Source organism: Papilio xuthus, unplaced genomic scaffold, assembly GCF_000836235.2.
Source record: "Papilio xuthus unplaced genomic scaffold, Pxut_1.1 DF829660.1, whole genome shotgun sequence".
NCBI classification, from domain to species: domain Eukaryota; kingdom Metazoa; phylum Arthropoda; class Insecta; order Lepidoptera; family Papilionidae; genus Papilio; species Papilio xuthus.
In genome coordinates this window covers 1,021,989-1,040,402 of record NW_013528989.1, presented here as the reverse complement: position 1 = coordinate 1,040,402, position 18,414 = coordinate 1,021,989, and the positions used below count along the sequence as shown (strand labels likewise).

At 35.3% G+C, this 18,414-nt stretch overlaps 1 protein-coding gene across 1 annotated transcript; it reads right to left on the bottom strand.

The window, feature by feature from the left end:
- Window positions 1-9,022: 9,022 nt before the first annotated feature.
- Achl (La ribonucleoprotein translational regulator Achilles) lies at window positions 9,023-11,179 on the bottom strand. Its single transcript, XM_013308635.1, has one exon. The coding sequence runs from the start codon at window positions 11,070-11,072 to the stop codon at window positions 9,861-9,863; it is 1,212 nt and encodes a 403-aa protein (XP_013164089.1). The 5' UTR covers window positions 11,073-11,179; the 3' UTR covers window positions 9,023-9,860.
- Between the last annotated feature and the right edge of the window lie 7,235 nt (window positions 11,180-18,414).

Here is an 18,414-nt window from a genome sequence, read left to right as displayed (position 1 = left end):
GGCGGTTGCGCCATAAACTAAAGAAACGTAAGGAGTTGCCATATTGCCGTGCCAATTGGTGTCAATGCCAAGTTAAAAAAAAGTTAAATTCTTAATGAATTATATAATTATAAAAATAATTAAAAAGAAACTGTCATTTTTGTTACATATTACACACAATGACTGCTTTACAGTTATCTTACAGCGATTACAATTTTTAATTTGTTTTGTTTGACCCAACACATTCTCTCACTGTCTATGGACTAACGACAGACAGTCATTTGAAATCGTAAAAAGTGTCATCTAGCGTTCAGTAGCGATAGTGAAGTGAATAATATAAATATGACATTAGAGGGCACGTTTTCCGAAAATAAACATTTAACTGGTAAGAAAAACACCCACATAGTATAATATTTTACTTTTTTATTATTTTCTATTGTTATAAATGTGAATAATTTGGCCATTTATTAAAACTCGAACTTCCAAGGAGCTCTCTAAAATTGATGCGTGTAGATTTTTGCACTTAATACCATAATAGGCTCGATTTTGAATTCACGCATGAGAGAACGCTATTGGTACCACTATAAATAAACAATATTGCCATATGTTAAAATAAATATTTTAAATTCGATCGCAACACTATCATTATAAGAATAAAGTTGTAGTGAAAGTAATGATTACGTAAAAAAAATCGCTCGTGAATGTACATATTGTAAAAGACTGTAGTCACTGAGCAATAGAGGACCAATACTTATTATAAAAATGTTACTTAACAGCCACAACTTAAATATTGCAAGCAAACAAAACGATATTTTTTCCTTGTAAACATCTTTCAAAATCTTACTTCTTACTAATATTATCTTACTTTTTACTAATATTCTTACAAATATAAAAAATGCGAATGTTTGGATGGATGGATGATTTTTTTTAAGGTATCTCCAGCTTATATCTAGCTGAAATTTGACATAGACGTAGAACATAGTCTAGAAGAACATGGAGGCTACTAATTAGCTTTTTTTAGTTCCGCACGTAATCGCAGGCTACAGCTAGTTTTACATATTTCGATAAACAACCTGATGCTACATTTCTTCTTTAACTTGTTCCCGTTATTGTGCACACCCGCGATCTGTCGTTTGGGAATTTTCATTTTAACAATGGCAGATTCTACAATTTGTTGGGTGCACGAATAGGGCTTGACAAATGAAATACCACGACCACAGAGAAGACAGACGTAAAAACGATTCAGCGTATAACCTGATCTTCCCTTTCTTCCCTTTTCTTATCAGGAAAAGAATGAATAGGAAGTGGATTTAGCGGAGGAGAGGACACATAGTAAGGAGAAATATCCCCTTTCTGTCCATGCCCTTTGATTAAACGTAGCCGGCGAAATCAGGTAGCAGCTTGCTCGTTTATTTTGCCATCTTATAACTAAAAAAAATCACGTCTAGGAACTTTCTTTTGTTAACCTGATTAGTTTTATAATTAAAGTTTGTCGTTCGAAATTGAAAAGCCATATTTTAGAAAAAAAAATTAAAACAAGATGAAATCTTATAAAGTTTGGTCATTGCAAATATCATTTCTATGTTATAAATTCTGACCACGTAACATCGCGTAAATTTCCCTTCCTGTTTGTGTTTTGTTTTCCTCACAACGACCCTCAAAGTCCTATTTTCCTACACAAAAGGACCTTGTTGCAAATGTTGGCAGAATTATTTATTTTCTTACACATATCTATTTAAAAAAAAAAGAAAAAGAAATTTCTTATAATATTGTACATCTTACTTTTTGTTTTACTAATAAAACTAATGTAATTGCGAATTTTTGAATGTAATTAATGGCTACATACAGTAGAACATATAGGCTACTAATTAAGCTTTTTTTACGCGCAGACGGAGTCGCGGGCGAGCGCTAGTCTTATGTAATAACTAGTACATAAAAAGTAATACATAATATAACAAATAATACTTCCGCAGTAAATCCCGTGATGATTTCCAAATGTTATAATAAGATGAATAATTAACATAATTTTAAACAATTAATAATTTGAACAACGATAAATTATTATTTATAATTCTTAATTGCAATTATAACATCAAATTCAAACTAAAGTTGTATAAAAATAGTTTAAGAAACAATTTAATTTTGGGCATATGTTTTTAAAAAAACAAATTCTATTTTTAAAAAAGATGTTAAAACATCGTTATCCTAAGACAATCATAGTATGATACTAATATTATAAATGCGAATGTTTGGATGTATGATTGTTAAAACGTATCTTCAAAACATATCAGCTTACTTCTTACTAATATTATAAATGTGAATGTTTGGATAGATAGACGGATGTTTGTTAGAACGTATCTCTAGAACGACTCAACGGATCTCGATGAAATTTTACACGGATGTAGAACATAGTCTGGAAGAACACATAGACTACTAATTTTTTTTTTAATTTCGCGCTGGCAAAGTCTATGCGGCAGCTTATTTCATACATTCGATAATAAAATTATAACATGTAACTATTATATCATGTTATTACATTTACGTAAATAAATCTTATATTACAGTATCATGTTACGGTGACCGCGTAGTCAGGAGTTAGGGTGGTAGGTCAGGGGCATACCGCAAGGAAGTCAGGAAGTAAACATCTGGGCCGCGGACGAGAGCGAAAGCGTGCCCGTGGTCCCGTCCCGATGCGTTGGAGGAACAGTGGGGTTTAGTGGGTATGCCCAATATCATAGGTAATCCCAGAGAACTACCGCGTCCCCCCGGGGCGCGGAGTATGCATAAAGCATTCCCCTATGAAAAAAAAAGGAAGTAAACATCTGCTAATCTGTAAAATACATTTTGTAATAAAACTTAATTGACTTATAACCGTGACTATGTCTGTCAGAGTTATTAGATTAATTCTAAAGTGTAAAATTACATTAATATAATATTAATTCTTACTAATATATGAATGTTTGGATGGATGGATGGTTGAAGATTCGGCACAGATGTAGAACATAGACTGGAAGAACACATAGGTTACTCATAAGGTTTTTTTATCCTTACAGATAGAGTCGCGGACGACAGCTAGTTGATTTATATCCGTGACTATGTCAGAATTATAAGGTTACTAGCTGTCGCACGCGACTCCGTCATCGCAGAATTAGTGTGTATGTGTTCTTCCAGACTATGTTCTATATGTATACAAAATTTCATCGAGATCCGTTCAGCCGTTCTGGAGATACCTTCAGACAAACATCCATCTAAACATTCGCATTTATACTCGTACTTACATAATTATGTACATTTCTTTACGTTTTAACTACGCTTAGAGATTGCAAATCGAAATGGATTTAAGTAATTATTATGCGTATTTCGTTACATGATATTATATATTATAATTCTATTTTAAATAGAAACAATTTTAGTAGACAAATTAAGTATTTAATTTGAAAGTAACTTTTTTTTAAACTACGTTTATTTTTCCGCTAATGCTAAATATAATATAGTAAAGCCTGAAGAATTGTTTGGGACGAAACCTGCCGCCGAGTTCCGTCATCGGACGACACGATAGACCGCCAGGTTCCATCTACACCATCTCGATGGCGGGCAATCCACAACCGTGCGGTTTGCTCGAAACTTCCTGCCTCGCACAGCAGCATTGTGGAATGGTCTGTCTTCGGCGGTATTTCCAAACCGCTACGACTTAGTGTCCTTCAAGAAGCGAGCTTATCACCATCTCAAAGGCCGGCAAAGCATCTGCGGTTCCTCCGGTATTGCTGATGTCCATGGGCGTCATTGAACACCTCGGTGTTCCCGCTGCTCGTTTGCATACTTCTGTTATAAAAAAAGCCAGTGTTGGTTACTTGATTATGTTAGTAAATTAGTCTAGTTATGTATAAATTATTAATGTTTTACGCCATTGTTATGCACTAGTAACTGTACGGGTAATAATTATGAATATAGAGACGTAACGTATGCGGTTCAAGTGTCGATCTATCTTACATAATCTGTTGCAAATCTCTGTCTATGATTCAACTCGTTTTATAATCTGTGGTTGGCTACATAGATTATACTAACACAAAGTGAAGTAGGTGACAAATTCATTGTTTATCTTATCTTACTAATATTGTAAATGCGAATGTTTAAATGGATGGATGTTTTTGAAGGTAACTCCAGAACGGCTGAACGGATCTCGATTAATTTAGCTTACATACAGAAGATAGTCTGGAAGAAAACATAGGCTTATGTGTCGCGGGCAACAGCTATTTATTTATAAAATATATAAAACCTAATTGTATTTATGGATATACGAATCGAATTACCACCTCACTCATCAAAATGGTAACGACTAAATTACGGTTGCAAAAGGTCAAAATGGAATTTTAAAAAAATCACCAAAATTTATAATCATGAATGGAAAAAAATTATTGCTCTTAAAAATTGAAAAAAACTTATGTTTTTCTATTTCTATAAATTATGTTAGGAAAACTATACACAAATTACATATGCTTATAAAAAAACTCGTTTAAAAACTTTACAATTGTAGATTTCCCAGGAAATATACAAAACGGCCTTTGATACATAATTGGGTCGTTCTGTAATTAAGAGATATATTTTTCTGTAAACATCAGCTGTTTCGATCATAGAGTAGCGCGGCCATTATTTTGGCGCGTAATTACGGAACAGATAAAAAAACACGTTTGTAAAACCATAAATAAATATTTGATTTTATAATGCTACTTTATCTTCAAGAATTCGTACTTCCTTTATGGTGTATTCTTTTCTAATCTATAAAAAGTAGTACGATGTCAAAGAATAAAATTAGGGATTCACAAATTGAAGACGACATATTTAGCAGCAAAGAGTTAACTGAAGCGAGTAATTTTAAAAGAAAAAAAAATGTGAGAACCACTTTTAAATGTACAGAAGATTTGAATTTTATTAATTGATAGTTTTAAGTTTATTATTTAAAAATAGACTACGCATCTGTTACACCTTCATCATATTATTGTTGCAGATGTCTATAGATAGAGTCACCAGAGAACTGCTTAATTGTTTCCCGCCTTACAAAAAGAGGTAAGATATAATTATGCATTTTATTAAAGTAATAAAATCAAAATGTCTTTATCAGCCAATTCGATCTTAAATTTGCCACAGATAATTTCTTAATATTATAATATTTCTTTGGTAATAAAAACCAGTATAATATATACGATTGATCAATATCTTCGAAAAAATGTAGGCGTCGCCGCGGGCGAAGACATATATCGCTTTCTAGTGTCATATATACGTTGAGTTTTAAGGTACAGGATCTGCCGAGCGCGTATTACATTTAGTTAAAAAAAAGCTACAATTACTTATATATTTGTTATATTTAAGTGTGTACATTTTTGATTCAATCTGCTCATAAACATCTTGTTTTAATTTTACGGGTCATCATGATTTGCACATAAATGATAGTCATATTCATCTCCCAGCCAAAAATGGAAGAATTTAATTATTACAAAGGCGACTCTTTGTCTAGTCCATTTCTCTATAGTCAAAGGTCATATATACATACTTAGAGAATTAGGTGAAGGTTTCTGATAACATACAAGTTTGCGTTACGCAAATAGTGATGGAAATATGCAAACAATTAAAATAGTTTGGCTAGATTCGTAGTATAACCTAGACTCTGCCTACGTTGAATTCACTAAGACTCTGGGTTTCAACTATTTTTATAGCTTTTGAAGGTGAAAACATTTAGTCTCGATGAAACTAAAAAGTTAAGCGCCTTTAAAAATATTGTGGTCCTTTTTTATTCTCTTTGAAAAGAACGACAACACTTTTTTATGTGGTGTTACGGCAGTGTAAACTAAATTTAAAAAAGGGATTCATAAGGTAATAAATGTTTTCAGAGACTGACCTCGACAGTACCTCTCCACTTTATTTTATTAATATAGATGACGTCACATAGTACCATTAACTACTCGAATGTACCACCACCTTGAATGTTTTCATTTATGTCGCTGACTGTACCATCTGCGAACCTCGACATTGATAATTAAATAATTTACTTACAAATAGGCGTAAATATTAATACAATGTCAAGCTATTTTTGACTTTATTTATTCCACGTTAAAGTTGTTTATAGTTTGTTTATATTTTTATCAACAATTTGCAAGTCGGGCAATGCGTATTAAAATTCCGCTCGTATACTTCAGTTCCGGAGGAAAAGTGAATGTTTAGAGAATTTTATCTACTTAGTATTTGTTTTTCTTATAAATACTTGGCCACTTAGAACTCCTGATTAGTGATACTTGAGATGTAGAAAAAAAAATGGAACACTATTATTCTTGTCTTTGGTATTTAATTTGAATTTCTTCCAATCGCAACTGTCAGTGTCAAAATGGCGAAAATCAAATAGACACAAAATCCTACGCAATATAGCCTATCAATGCATAGATTGCAAAAACTTAAACATAGAATAAATACAAAATATAAACAATTATGTAAAAATATTCCCACTCGACTTTGAGAGCTAAATGAATCTTATTGTTTGTTTTTTCCTCAATTGAAATATTTAATTACGAACATCATAACATTTTTTTTTTAATTTTTTAACCGTTTAAAAAGCTAACAAGGAAATTTAAAAACAATTATCCACGAGGTCTTTTAATAAAAAAGTACGGATAACATCGGTCGAGTTATTTTAACGTAAAAGTTTAATACCTTGTTTACATTATGCCAGTACAGTACTGGTATACTGGCATAATGTAAACCAGGCATTAGTCTCGACGTTAATCCAGTGGTTTCAATTTATGTGCAGTTTGAAAACACAATTAGATTAAAAAAAAATGCTTGGGATACAGAGTTTTGCAACGACTAAAACTCAATTTTTTTTTCTTTCCTCAATTTTGGCCGAATAAAAGTCACAGGTGTCATATTTTGTTGAATAAAAAAACAAAAGATTAGAGTTAAAATAATATATTTATAACAGACAAAATAAATAAAATCATTGATAAAACCAGTAGTAAATTTAGTAATTATCACATTTAAATTAGTGGGTTTTTAGATAAAATCTTTATAAAAAAAATAATAAGAAAAATACGTATAACAATGTGAATCTTTTAACGACAGTCTTCTAGTATATTTTTATTTCTTAAAAAATATTTAAAAGTAACAAAATATATTTAAAAAACAAAAACGCTTCAATTTAATTCAATGAAACAACAAAAATATGCTGAATACGCATATTTTTATGTTTTTAAAATGCGTCATAATATTTTAAAATTGCCAGTATTTTTATGATTACATTTTTTTTTAGTTTTTGGCTGAATGATGCACAGAACCTTTGCCTTACCTTATTGTATTACTTAAAAAAAGCGGGAACTAAACTAACCTAATAATTTGACAATATAAGTTAAATATGGCAAAATATAGTGAACTGTTTACAAAGACTATCACCATCGAAACAATTGCATAAAATATAAGGTCATCCCTCTCATCTTTATTTAAAAAAAAAAGAGACAACCATATGTTTAAATATAGTTGTTTCGGCAACGGTATTTCACAGTGATATTTATAATTTACACGCGTAACCATCCTCAGTACGATCACCACTGTATTCAAGATCGATGGGAGGTTTGTTAATGATTTTATAAACAAATATTAACTCAATTGTCAATCAGATTAAAAATTCGCAAGACAAAATCTGAGTTAACGTTTGTAGGCACCTTAGTGTTTAAAAGTAATGAGTTTTATTAAAAGGAGGTCCCTTGGCAATGCCCATGATGCTAAATGTAATAATTTATTAGTTTATAGTCTCTATTTAAAGTTACTATTAACTTAATATTTATTTTTACTTGAATTTTTACTCAGCAATACTAAAGTTTACTTCTTATTATAGTAAAACGGTTGTATAGTGCCATTCAAGCTTTATGGCGGCTCGGGATTCTCGGACAAGACCGTTGTTTTTTTGCAACAATTTGGATTTAGTATTGGATGGCCTTAAATGGATTAGGAGGCAACCTTTTCATTTTCATGTGTAAATTTTTTACGCATACAACCCTTGCAGTGACAAGAGATTATATTAGACACGCACCGACTAGAACCCTTACAATATTATCTACCAGAGCTGTCTGTTACCAACCTTTAAAAAAATACGCTCGTGGTAACCACGAGCTTTCATAATTTTTGAACGTAGACTCTTTTTCCACTGGAGTACTAGTCGCACTACTCCGGCCTTACCCAAATACTATTTTGGCGGAATCTAAGCCAGAATGGTTTTCTAGATTGCTAATAGAAATATCAGTTGCACGCAACTAGTCGCTGTATTGGAATAGGGGTTTAAATTATATTAGAAAAAAAGATAGTTTGAATTTATGAAGTTAAGCTCAATAACAAAGATTAAAAACTTTTTACAAACACTAAAGTCTTAATTTAAAACTTCGTATTTTAAAATGATCTAGCCTTAGATGAGATGATAATGACAACTGATTGCTTTGCTTTTTAATATTTCCTCTGAAGAGGTCTTATTCTTTGATTTTTTAAATTCAAAAACATTTGTCTAAAAATATTATAAAAATGGCGCCAAAATCAAAAGCATCTCCCTCCATTTTCTATAAAAAAAAAAACTACGATACCCAAAATAAAAAAAAATCAGGCAATTATTGCCATATCTGTGATAATTTTTGTCCATTAACTTCCATTCTCAAATAATTTAGGATTTATTTTCATTTTCATTGGGTAAAGTAATTTTCATAAATACATTAAGACTGGTCGAATTCCAGTAATAAGAAAAAGTAATAAGAAGAAGAAAAAGTGTATGCATTGATTTCTTTTAATCTATGGGTGTTTTCCAACCGTCCAATGGTCATTCGGCCCAATGGAAGTTTTTCCCATAGGGCCGATTGATCAATACGCCAACTCAGTAGGTCCATCGGCCCAACGGGAAATACCCAAATCGATTAACCTGTGAAGCAACCGTCAACCGTGAGAAGAGATCGCCAAGGTGAACCGGGGTCGAAAACACCCACTTTCCATCACGAAGGTCGCTTTTAATTAAACTCTGGGCTCTTTAAAAATTTATATTATTATCAAAAAAATTTACATTACACATTTATAGCTAAAGGTAACGAAGAGGTCCGCCATGATAGCACCAGACGTTGTGCAATAACCGTTATACCACCATAAGACCTCTTCAGATTTACATACATTTTAATAAATATAGTTAAATCGAGCAAACAATCGATTCAATCCACACAACTCACTCGCGTACACTAGAAAGTGAATGTTATGTAACTCTACAATGGTACTATCTACAAATAAATCACAACGAAACTTATTAAATAAAAAAAAATCGATAATGGAAATAATGACATGGCGCAAATGACTTACATGACTTAAATTAAATTAAAAAAAAGAAAAGGAGACATTGCGATCGGCTCAACGACGACGTGGTCTGATTTTTTTTTTTAATCTTGTTTGGCGGAACGAATTACGCAGCCCTCTCTCTGTTACAGGCCGTAAACACGCGTCCGCATCGCTAAGTTTATGTAACTGAACAATCCCGCCAAACTTATATCGACCATATAAATTTACAATCTCTACAGATTTGAGTCTACGTTAGCAACTAATGTCGATTTTGTTTCTTCCGTTTTGTGCTCACAACTCTGACATAGCATGAAAACTCAAAACCGCGCCATCGCGCTCCGATCGCCTCGACTCTCAATAAATATCAATAAATACAAAAAGTAAGGGATTAGGACTAACTTATGTCTACCATCTCACATTCAACAGTTTAGGTAACATCATTGGACTCGCGAACACGCTTCCTTAACGTTAAGCGTTGGGGCCTCAACGTGAAAGGCACTCGATGTGATTAGAAAGGTGTTACGGTCGGCGAGCGCTTTCTAGCGCGAGTACAGCGCCAGGTCGGAGATTCTCCGCTGGCGGGCGGCGGCGTGGAAGCCCCGCGTGCCGTCAGGCACCATCGGCGAGCGCGGTTCGAAGCGCGGCGTGCATGACATGCGGCGGCCGCCACATTCCGCCCCAGACAGGGAGCAGCCCGACAACCGGCGCGCCAGCCACCCCTCGGCGCTGCTGGCACTGCCTGTGCTCGCCTGGGACGCGCGCCTAGACCCGCAGAAGAAGGACACGCCCGAGTCCGAGCTGTGACTGCACGTCGACTGCCGCCGTGGCACCCACGTCTGGATTTCCGGCGACCGCGGTGCGAAGAACCCGCTCGAGTTCCTCCTGTAGAACGGGTTCGCGTATCTGTAGTCGTACTCCGCCTCAGAGCCGCTGCAGCATGAGGAGTATTCGCACTCGTGACGGCGCGTAGGCGTCCGTCGCACCGGAACCTTGCGTTTCGGCTCCCGTGGTACGCCGTTCAGCTCGTATACCTTCATGCCCTCCTCGTCCTGACTCTGGAGCCTGAGCGCTCCCCTCGCTGCCTCTGACTCGGTGAACTCTACTAGCGCACACACACAGTTCACCAAACTCGGGTTCTTGTTGAGAAACTGCCTGACGTCGGCGGGCACTGGGTTACCGGGGCGCAGCACACGCACCAGCGCGATCTCCCCGCAGCTCGCGAACAGCCTCGATACGTTCTCGACCGAGGGTTTGTCTATCGGCATCCGGACGGCGACGACCGTCCTCGACGGCGTGGTCTCATCGTACGGGGGCAGGGGATCGATACGTCGTAACTTAGTTCCCAGATCGTTAATCTCTAATTTAGTTGATCTCTTCAGGGCTTCGGCGACCACCCTCCAGTCCTTGGTCAAATGCTTGACGCGTTTAAAACTCGATATGAGCTTGAGGGAGACGTACCCTTCCTTGTTCCGTCTGACGTGCTTGAGTAGGAAAGCGTCCTTGGTGATATTGGCGTCACTGAAGTAGAACTCCACTTGGGACACGATCCTGTTGGCGAGCTCTTCATCGGGCGGGGTGTAGGGTGGCTCCTGGGCGTCGGGCGCGACTTCGCAGCCGGAGTCCTTGCCCCCGCCGGAACCCGCTTCGGAGGCGGTGTCGGATAGGTCGGCGTGATCGTCGGTGGACGGGCGACGGTCGGAGGCGATGCCCTCATCGGGTTCCTGTGCGTGGCTCGGAGGTATGCCCTCCATGTCGTCGTCGCGTGCGTTTGCCACTATTGCATTACAAGAGCGTGCGATTCGCTCGGTAGCGCGGCGGTGACTGAGGGCGCGCGGCGAATATTCCGCCGCTTTATAATATCGGCTGGATGTGCCGCTCGCAGGCAACTCGCAGGTCGCAGTAAAAGCTGTTCGGAAACGTGTATCGAGATGACATTGCAGACGGCGGGACGTTTAATTCAACACATTCGTAATTCAAACCGAGGAGCTATTTGCTCCGGCGCAGCCGAATCGGGAGCACTCGCAACAGATGTTTAATTATTTATTCATGTTGCGAGTGTAATTATGAATCTAATGTGCACGGAGGTCTGAGCACGAAACTGCAGTTTTTTTTTAAATTCAATATCAGTTCGTGGAATTAGTGTTTGCTTTATTGGAACGAAGCACGATAAAATGAGGTGGGTTAAATAGTAATTAGAAGATACACGTTAGAGTAAATCTTCACGATTGATTATTTACATCACGCATCAACGCTACATCGAGTTACTTAACCGAGTCAATCACCTATTTTTATATTCAAAATTTCTAGAAAACTTAACTTCTAATTCCCGATGACCACGATTCCTTTAGCGAGATCAAAAACCGGAAAAAGAGGTTAGCCTAATTAATTGTAAAGATTTTTATTTCCTAAAGATATAAATTTTACTTTTAACTTTGTTACGAGTATTAATACATTGTATGCTACCTTTGGCTAGTTTATTAAAACTCAAATTAAGTAGTAATTAAGTCAAAAACCGTAAGACACGGCAAAGATGTTAAGTGGCCAATTATATACAATGAAGATCTACTTAACGCGAAGTGTATAACTTAACCCATGAGCTATGCTAAGTGATTACAAAATCCGGCATTAATTTTACTCAAATTGGCTAATTAGAGTTAGAGTCATTGTTTTTAGTCCGAGACGATGTGGCAATGTACATCTCATAATGTCTTTTAAAATTAATATTTAACAGACTATTAAAATAGTGTGGACTAGGATGCATAGAATACCGAAGTATACAAAAATTATTATTAGGTTTAGTTCTATGTATGATTCCATTTAAATATGCTCCTAAGCGCGACTATCCTATTCTATTTATGAATGTCTCTGGTGTAAAGAATTAAAGCGTTTTTTTCGCGTATCACTAAAAAGGTTTCGTTAAGTTTTTAAGAAATACTAGCTGTCGCCCGCAACTCTATCCGCGTGGATATAAAAAAAACTTAATATATAGATAAGTTAAAAAAGGTGCCCTTCAAGGTATAAATTCGAAAAAAAATTGTATCCTATGTCCGTCTCCTGGCTCTCAGCTACCTCCTCACCAATTTTCAACGATATCGGTAAAGCCGTTCTTGAGTTATAAATAGTGTAACTAACACGACTTTCTTTTATATGTATATAGATGAAAGAAGTGTAGTTTTTATTACAAGTTTCCGTATTACTTTAGTAGACATCAAACTTTTTAAACAACGATCAACGATGGTGCTAAATACTTGTACTTAAAAAGTATATATTTTTTAATGAGTAAATAATATCACTCTATTATTACACTGGCATTAGTTCGAACTCTATTCGAATATTCTAGAACATTTTCCCGAAGCTTCTAAATTAAATCGTGCAATCGCATTTATCCACAATTTAGTTGTCACTACTTGTAATGCTAAAACAACGCGCTAAAGAATTAATATTGATGTCGGTAATAGAAAAACAATAGATCTTAATGAGATGGTTGCTTTTATTATTAAATATTCATGTAATATTTGTATTAGAATATAATAGAAAATATTAGACAAACATAACCTTAAAAATGATCACTAGCTGACGCCTCCACACAGTCCGCGCGGCATTAAAAAAACGTAATTAATAGCCTATGGTTCCAAACTTATTCTACATTTATGTCAAATTTCATCGAGATCTTTGCAGCCGTTCTGAGGATAACTTTTACAAACATACCATCATCAACCTGCCCTTATCCCTATGCACGGCACAGCATGTACTACTCCTCCATACATCTCTGTCAGCCGTCATATCCGAGTCTACCCCCTTCTTACGCATATCCTCTTTCACACAGTCATTCCATACTTTTTTGGTCTTCCTCTACCCTTGTAGCCATCCACATTCAATCAATCTCATTACTTTTTTGCTTATATCATCATCATCCCTCCTCATAACATGTCCAAACCACGCTAATCTTTTACTCGTCAATTTCTCGATCACTGGCGCTACTTTCAAACTTCCTCTAATATACACATTTTTAACTTTATCCTTCCTTGTCACACCACACATCCATCTTAACATACGCATTTCAGCTAGTTTATAATATTAGTAAGAATAGCTATCGCCTCGAGACTGTCCGCGCGGCTTTAAAAAAACTTTGTAGCCTATGGCCAAATTTCATCGAGATCTTTGCAGCCGTTCTGAAGATAACTTCTAACAAACATACCATAAATTGAAACTTTCGCATTTATAATATTAGTAAGATAGTTGGCGATATAGAAAAGACTTATGTAGATGGATTCAATTTTCGTATTAACAAATCACAAGAAAGAATAGAAAGGGGAATAAAGTTAAATGAAATAACGCCTTTTTTGGCCATTACATAATTTTATAATATTGTTATCTCTGTTTTTCAATAAGAATGAAAGAGATGATATATATCTTGAGATGATTTGCCAATGCAATTCCACGTTAAAGTGTTTCTTGATCTATGCGTGATTATTGTAATTTAAGTTGAACCAAAACGTAAATAATGGTTTTCATTGTAAAAGATATTACTAATTTGAATTACAAATTTAGTGAATTGTTATGTTTTTGTTTGATGCTGTTATTTTGTTGAATAAACATAATAGATATTATTAAGATTTACAAAAACACTTTCCAAAAGTAATAATTGCATTATCGTGGGTTTCTGAGAACTACGCCGTTTGAAACATAAAGCTACTTTTTGTCAAATTTAAACAGGTATGTCGATATATTACCACCTAAGTACGTAACTAGTATGCACTTGTGTAACGAGACTAGCTGAAAATCATAGCGGGAATGGTCTTGGCCGTTCCTCCATTGATGAGCATGCGGGGACAGGCAGCCGCCTTTTGTCATATTGTGTTACTTTTTTTTAAATATCAAAAGGTGGCAAACGAGCGAGCGGCCACCTGAAATCGATGAAATAGCGAAGTGACCGTTGCCCGTAGATATACGCAATTGTATATGCGTTGTCTACCTTTAATCGACGGAGGAGAGGATGCACAGAAAGAAAATATTTTCCCTATCCATGCATCCTCTCATCCGGAAAGTCCACTTCCAATTCCCATCTTTTCCTAATAAGAAAAAGGTGGGTAGGAAAGAAGACTAAATTAGGCCTCGGGAATGCACACTCATCAGACTGTAAGCGGAATAGCTTCCACTTGACGCCTGTCTTCTGTGTGGTCGTGGTATTTCACCGGGCGAGCCGGCCCAATTCGTGCGAAGATGTTAAAGCGGGCTCTACCACTGTTGGGCCTCCGGGACGCATTATTGAATGTTTATTTTATATTAAACTAGCGGTCGCCCCTGACTCCTGTCCTATTCTGTTCTGTTCTATATATAGATTTTTGTTTCAAAAAGCAACGGTTTCCTATTTCTCTTTTCTTTTAAAACCACACGAACAAAGCCGCAGGCTTCAACTACTAAGACACAAATTACTTTTCTATCAAACAAAACAAGAACTAACCTCTTTTTCTATCTTCAAATGTTTACAATTTACGCGCAAACTTGTTTCAAATTGTGGATTTAGTTAAAAGACGGAAGTTAAAACGAATGGAACCAGAATTTACTTAATTTTATTTCCTTGTTATTTGGATGATATAGCGGGAAACAAAATTTGTGTAGATGTTGATAATTAATAACATATTAGGAAATATTATGGATATTCCAGTTTTTTTTGTTTATCATTAAATTGTTTACTTAAAATATAAATACCAACTGGTGAGGTTTATACGCAAGTTAGAATAATGGAAGTATTCAAATCGAAAGCCTTATTATAATACTCAAAAAAATATAATAAGACACCGTTTAGTTTAACATGTGTTTTAACCCTTTGACAGCCGGTGATAATTAGACGTCAACATGGTTGAATATCACACATATTTGAACGAAACGATTAATTTTAAAGAAAAGTACCCGGATGACCGAGCTTTGCTCGGTTTTTTTTTTAATTGTGTTTTTTGGAAATCATATTTAAGTACGAATTACTAATAAAATTATGAAATATGAATAATATTTTTCGATCTTACAGATAGAAAAAGTTAAGTTTATGTTTAAGTTGATTATCGATAAAACACGAATAAAATGACATTTTCTAAAAATGATTCCTAGCTAGATCGATTTATCGCCCCCGAAACCCCCTATATACTAAATTTTATGAAAATCGTTGGAACCGATTTCAAGATTCCAATTACATATATATAGAAGAATTGCTCATTTAAAGATATAAGATATTGGTTTGGTCAATCCAACTTATAGTATTTTTTATTATAGTTTTAGTCTTACTAACATATAAGGCATTATCGGCGTAGTCGCTCTAAACTTAATATAACTCATCCTCCTAATTGGTATACGTTTCAATCGTATTATACAATCATTGTTGCGAATTAACGCGACAATTAAATGTATATGAATGTACTTCGCTATTCTGGCGATAGCTTTTAGTTCACTTGAATATCTTGTATTATAAAAAAAAACTTTTTTTAGTGGTAACTTTTAACAGTGGTAGAGCCCGCTTTAACATCTTCGCACGAATCGGCCCGGCTCGCCCGGTGAAATACCACGAGCACACAGAAGACAGGCGTGAAGTGGAAGCAATTCCGCGTTTCGTCTGATGAGTGTGCGTCGCGGAGGCCTAATTTAGTCCTCTTTCCCTTCCCACACTTTTCATTATAAGGAAAGGATGGGAAGTTGAAGTGGACTTTCCGGATGAGAGGATGCATGGGAAGGGAAAATATTTTCTTTCTGTGCATCCTCTCCTCCATCGATTAAAGATAGGCAACGCATATGCAATTGCGTATGTCTATGGACGGTCACTTCGCTATTTCAGCGATTTCAGGTGGCCGGTCGCTCGTTTGCCACCGTATGATATATAAAAAAAAAACTTTGACATAACATTTCGTCTGCCCGCGTGGGCGCTGTCAAATTACCAGTTGGATAATAATCCAGATAGGATCCAATTAGTTACACAATACACACACACACACAGTAATCTACTTTCGTACATTTTTTTTGTGAACCCGAATTATACTTTGTTACGGCTTCCTCGGCTGTTTTAGGTTAAACAATATGTAGGTTACGTAACCGTGTTGAAAACATATTGCCATCCCTTTCATTCTCCTAGATAAAAAGTGAGATAGGTAAGTATTATTTTTTTAATTTATTTAACTGCGAATTAGGGTTGTCAACGTAAAGACGTAGACGTAAAAATTAGTCAGAATATTAAGGTGTAAAACCTTATGCAATGACTCCACATTAGCGGGATAACGCCAGAGTCAATAAAGGGTTTTCTAGAAATTTTAATTCACGAATCTTCGTTTATCAGAAAGTTTGAGAATAGTTTTTTGAATGAAAGCAATTTCCAAATCAATTTCCTTTCCAATTCAAACCTAATCATATACCAATGAAAGTTTAAATATAATTACGTAGTATCACAAATTAAACTTAACCTTATCGTTTATTAATTAAATAAATAAATTAAACAACTTGATTTTATACTCCTTATTAATGTAAAAATTAGTCAGTTATTTTGTTTGCTAAATTTCGATTAATTTACCAAATAAGTATTAAAAGTTTGCGTATCAAATAATTTAAAGCGTAACAAGAAAGTGTAAATAAGTAATAAAAATTATAGGTAATTACTTTTCTCGATTAACTTTGACTATGTAAAAACGGACTAACCAAAGAGCCGTCGCGTCGTTGTACTAAATAATTTCTGTCATTTTTCGTAAGTTAGATAAAGATGACAATCATGAACGCATACTGACTCAAAAATTACACGCACGAACACTCACAGAAGAAAGTTTTGAATTTTCTGTTTGTTATATCTGACAGATGGATATGCGGGTGCTTGACAAATCCTGTCTCTTAAGAGTCAATGATTAAGTTGTAACCATACCAATAATAAAAGTCGATGTCCGACTTTGTACAGATAACAAAAGAAGTACTTTTATATTCGGTTGCATAATCAATTTCGACACAATTTATTAAACGCCCAAAAGATGCGGAATAGGAATTAAAAATGAGCGTAGTTACATTATTACGATTATCATCTTGTTTGTTATTTACAAAACTCTATTGTTCTTAATTTACAATATGCAGTAATCATTTCAAGACAAGAATAGGGTTATAACTTTTTCGTTAATTTTTATCGCTTTTAAAAATAAACTTTCATTCGAACACAACGATTTATTTTTTTAATAATACACCATTTTATTACTTGCCAAACAGTGGTACAGCACACTATGTCTTTGGTACAAATGGGTCGGCTCAATCGGAAATACAACGACCACATAAAGACATGCGTCAAATGGAAATTATTCCGCGTATTGTCTATTAAGTGTGCATGCCGGTAGCCTAATTTTAGTCCTTTTTCCCTTCGCAATCCCTTCTTATAAGGAAGATTTGTGAAGGAGAGGAAGTATAGGAATATATCCTCAAACTGTGTGTCCATTCCTATGTTGATGATTGTATGCAAGATGTCCGTGGACAAAGGTTATTTTGCTATTTCGGCGAATTCCTTTAGCCGCTTGTTAGTTACCTTGCTAGTCATCTCAAAGGCCGGCAACGCTTCTGCGGTTCCTTTGGTATTGCTGATGTCCATGGGCGTCGTTGAAAACGTCGGTGTTCCCGCTGCTCTTTTGCCTCCTTCTGTTATATAAAACAAAAACTTTTGCTATTAAAACTAGTACTAATACAAACAGATTGCAAAAGCAAGATTAATTCATTTGATTCGAACATCGATTAGAATCACAAAAAAAGACATCACTGAAAATTGTAACAATTGACAATGACCCCATTCTTGCATAACCTGACCGGATGGAAGAGAAATCGAGATACGTTTGTTTCGGGCTTCTCGTTCCGTAACCGAGGAAAATTAGATGAATTTTTATTCAAATACTATCTAGCTAAGCTATTGACCGTGATTACGTTCGCGTAGTATTAAAAACTACTTAATTAGTAGCCTATCTGTTCTTACAGATTATGTTCTACGTGTATGCCAAATTTTAGCAGGATTCGTGCAGCCGTTCTGGAGATGCCTTCTAACAAACATCTATACATTCGCATTTTCTGTAGTAAAATTCAAAATCAATAGAT

What these genes read in the sequence shown, in the direction of transcription:
- Achl (XM_013308635.1), bottom strand. Translation starts at nt 11,072, where the DNA reads ATGGAGGGCATACCTCCGAGCCACGCACAGGAACCCGATGAGGGCATC.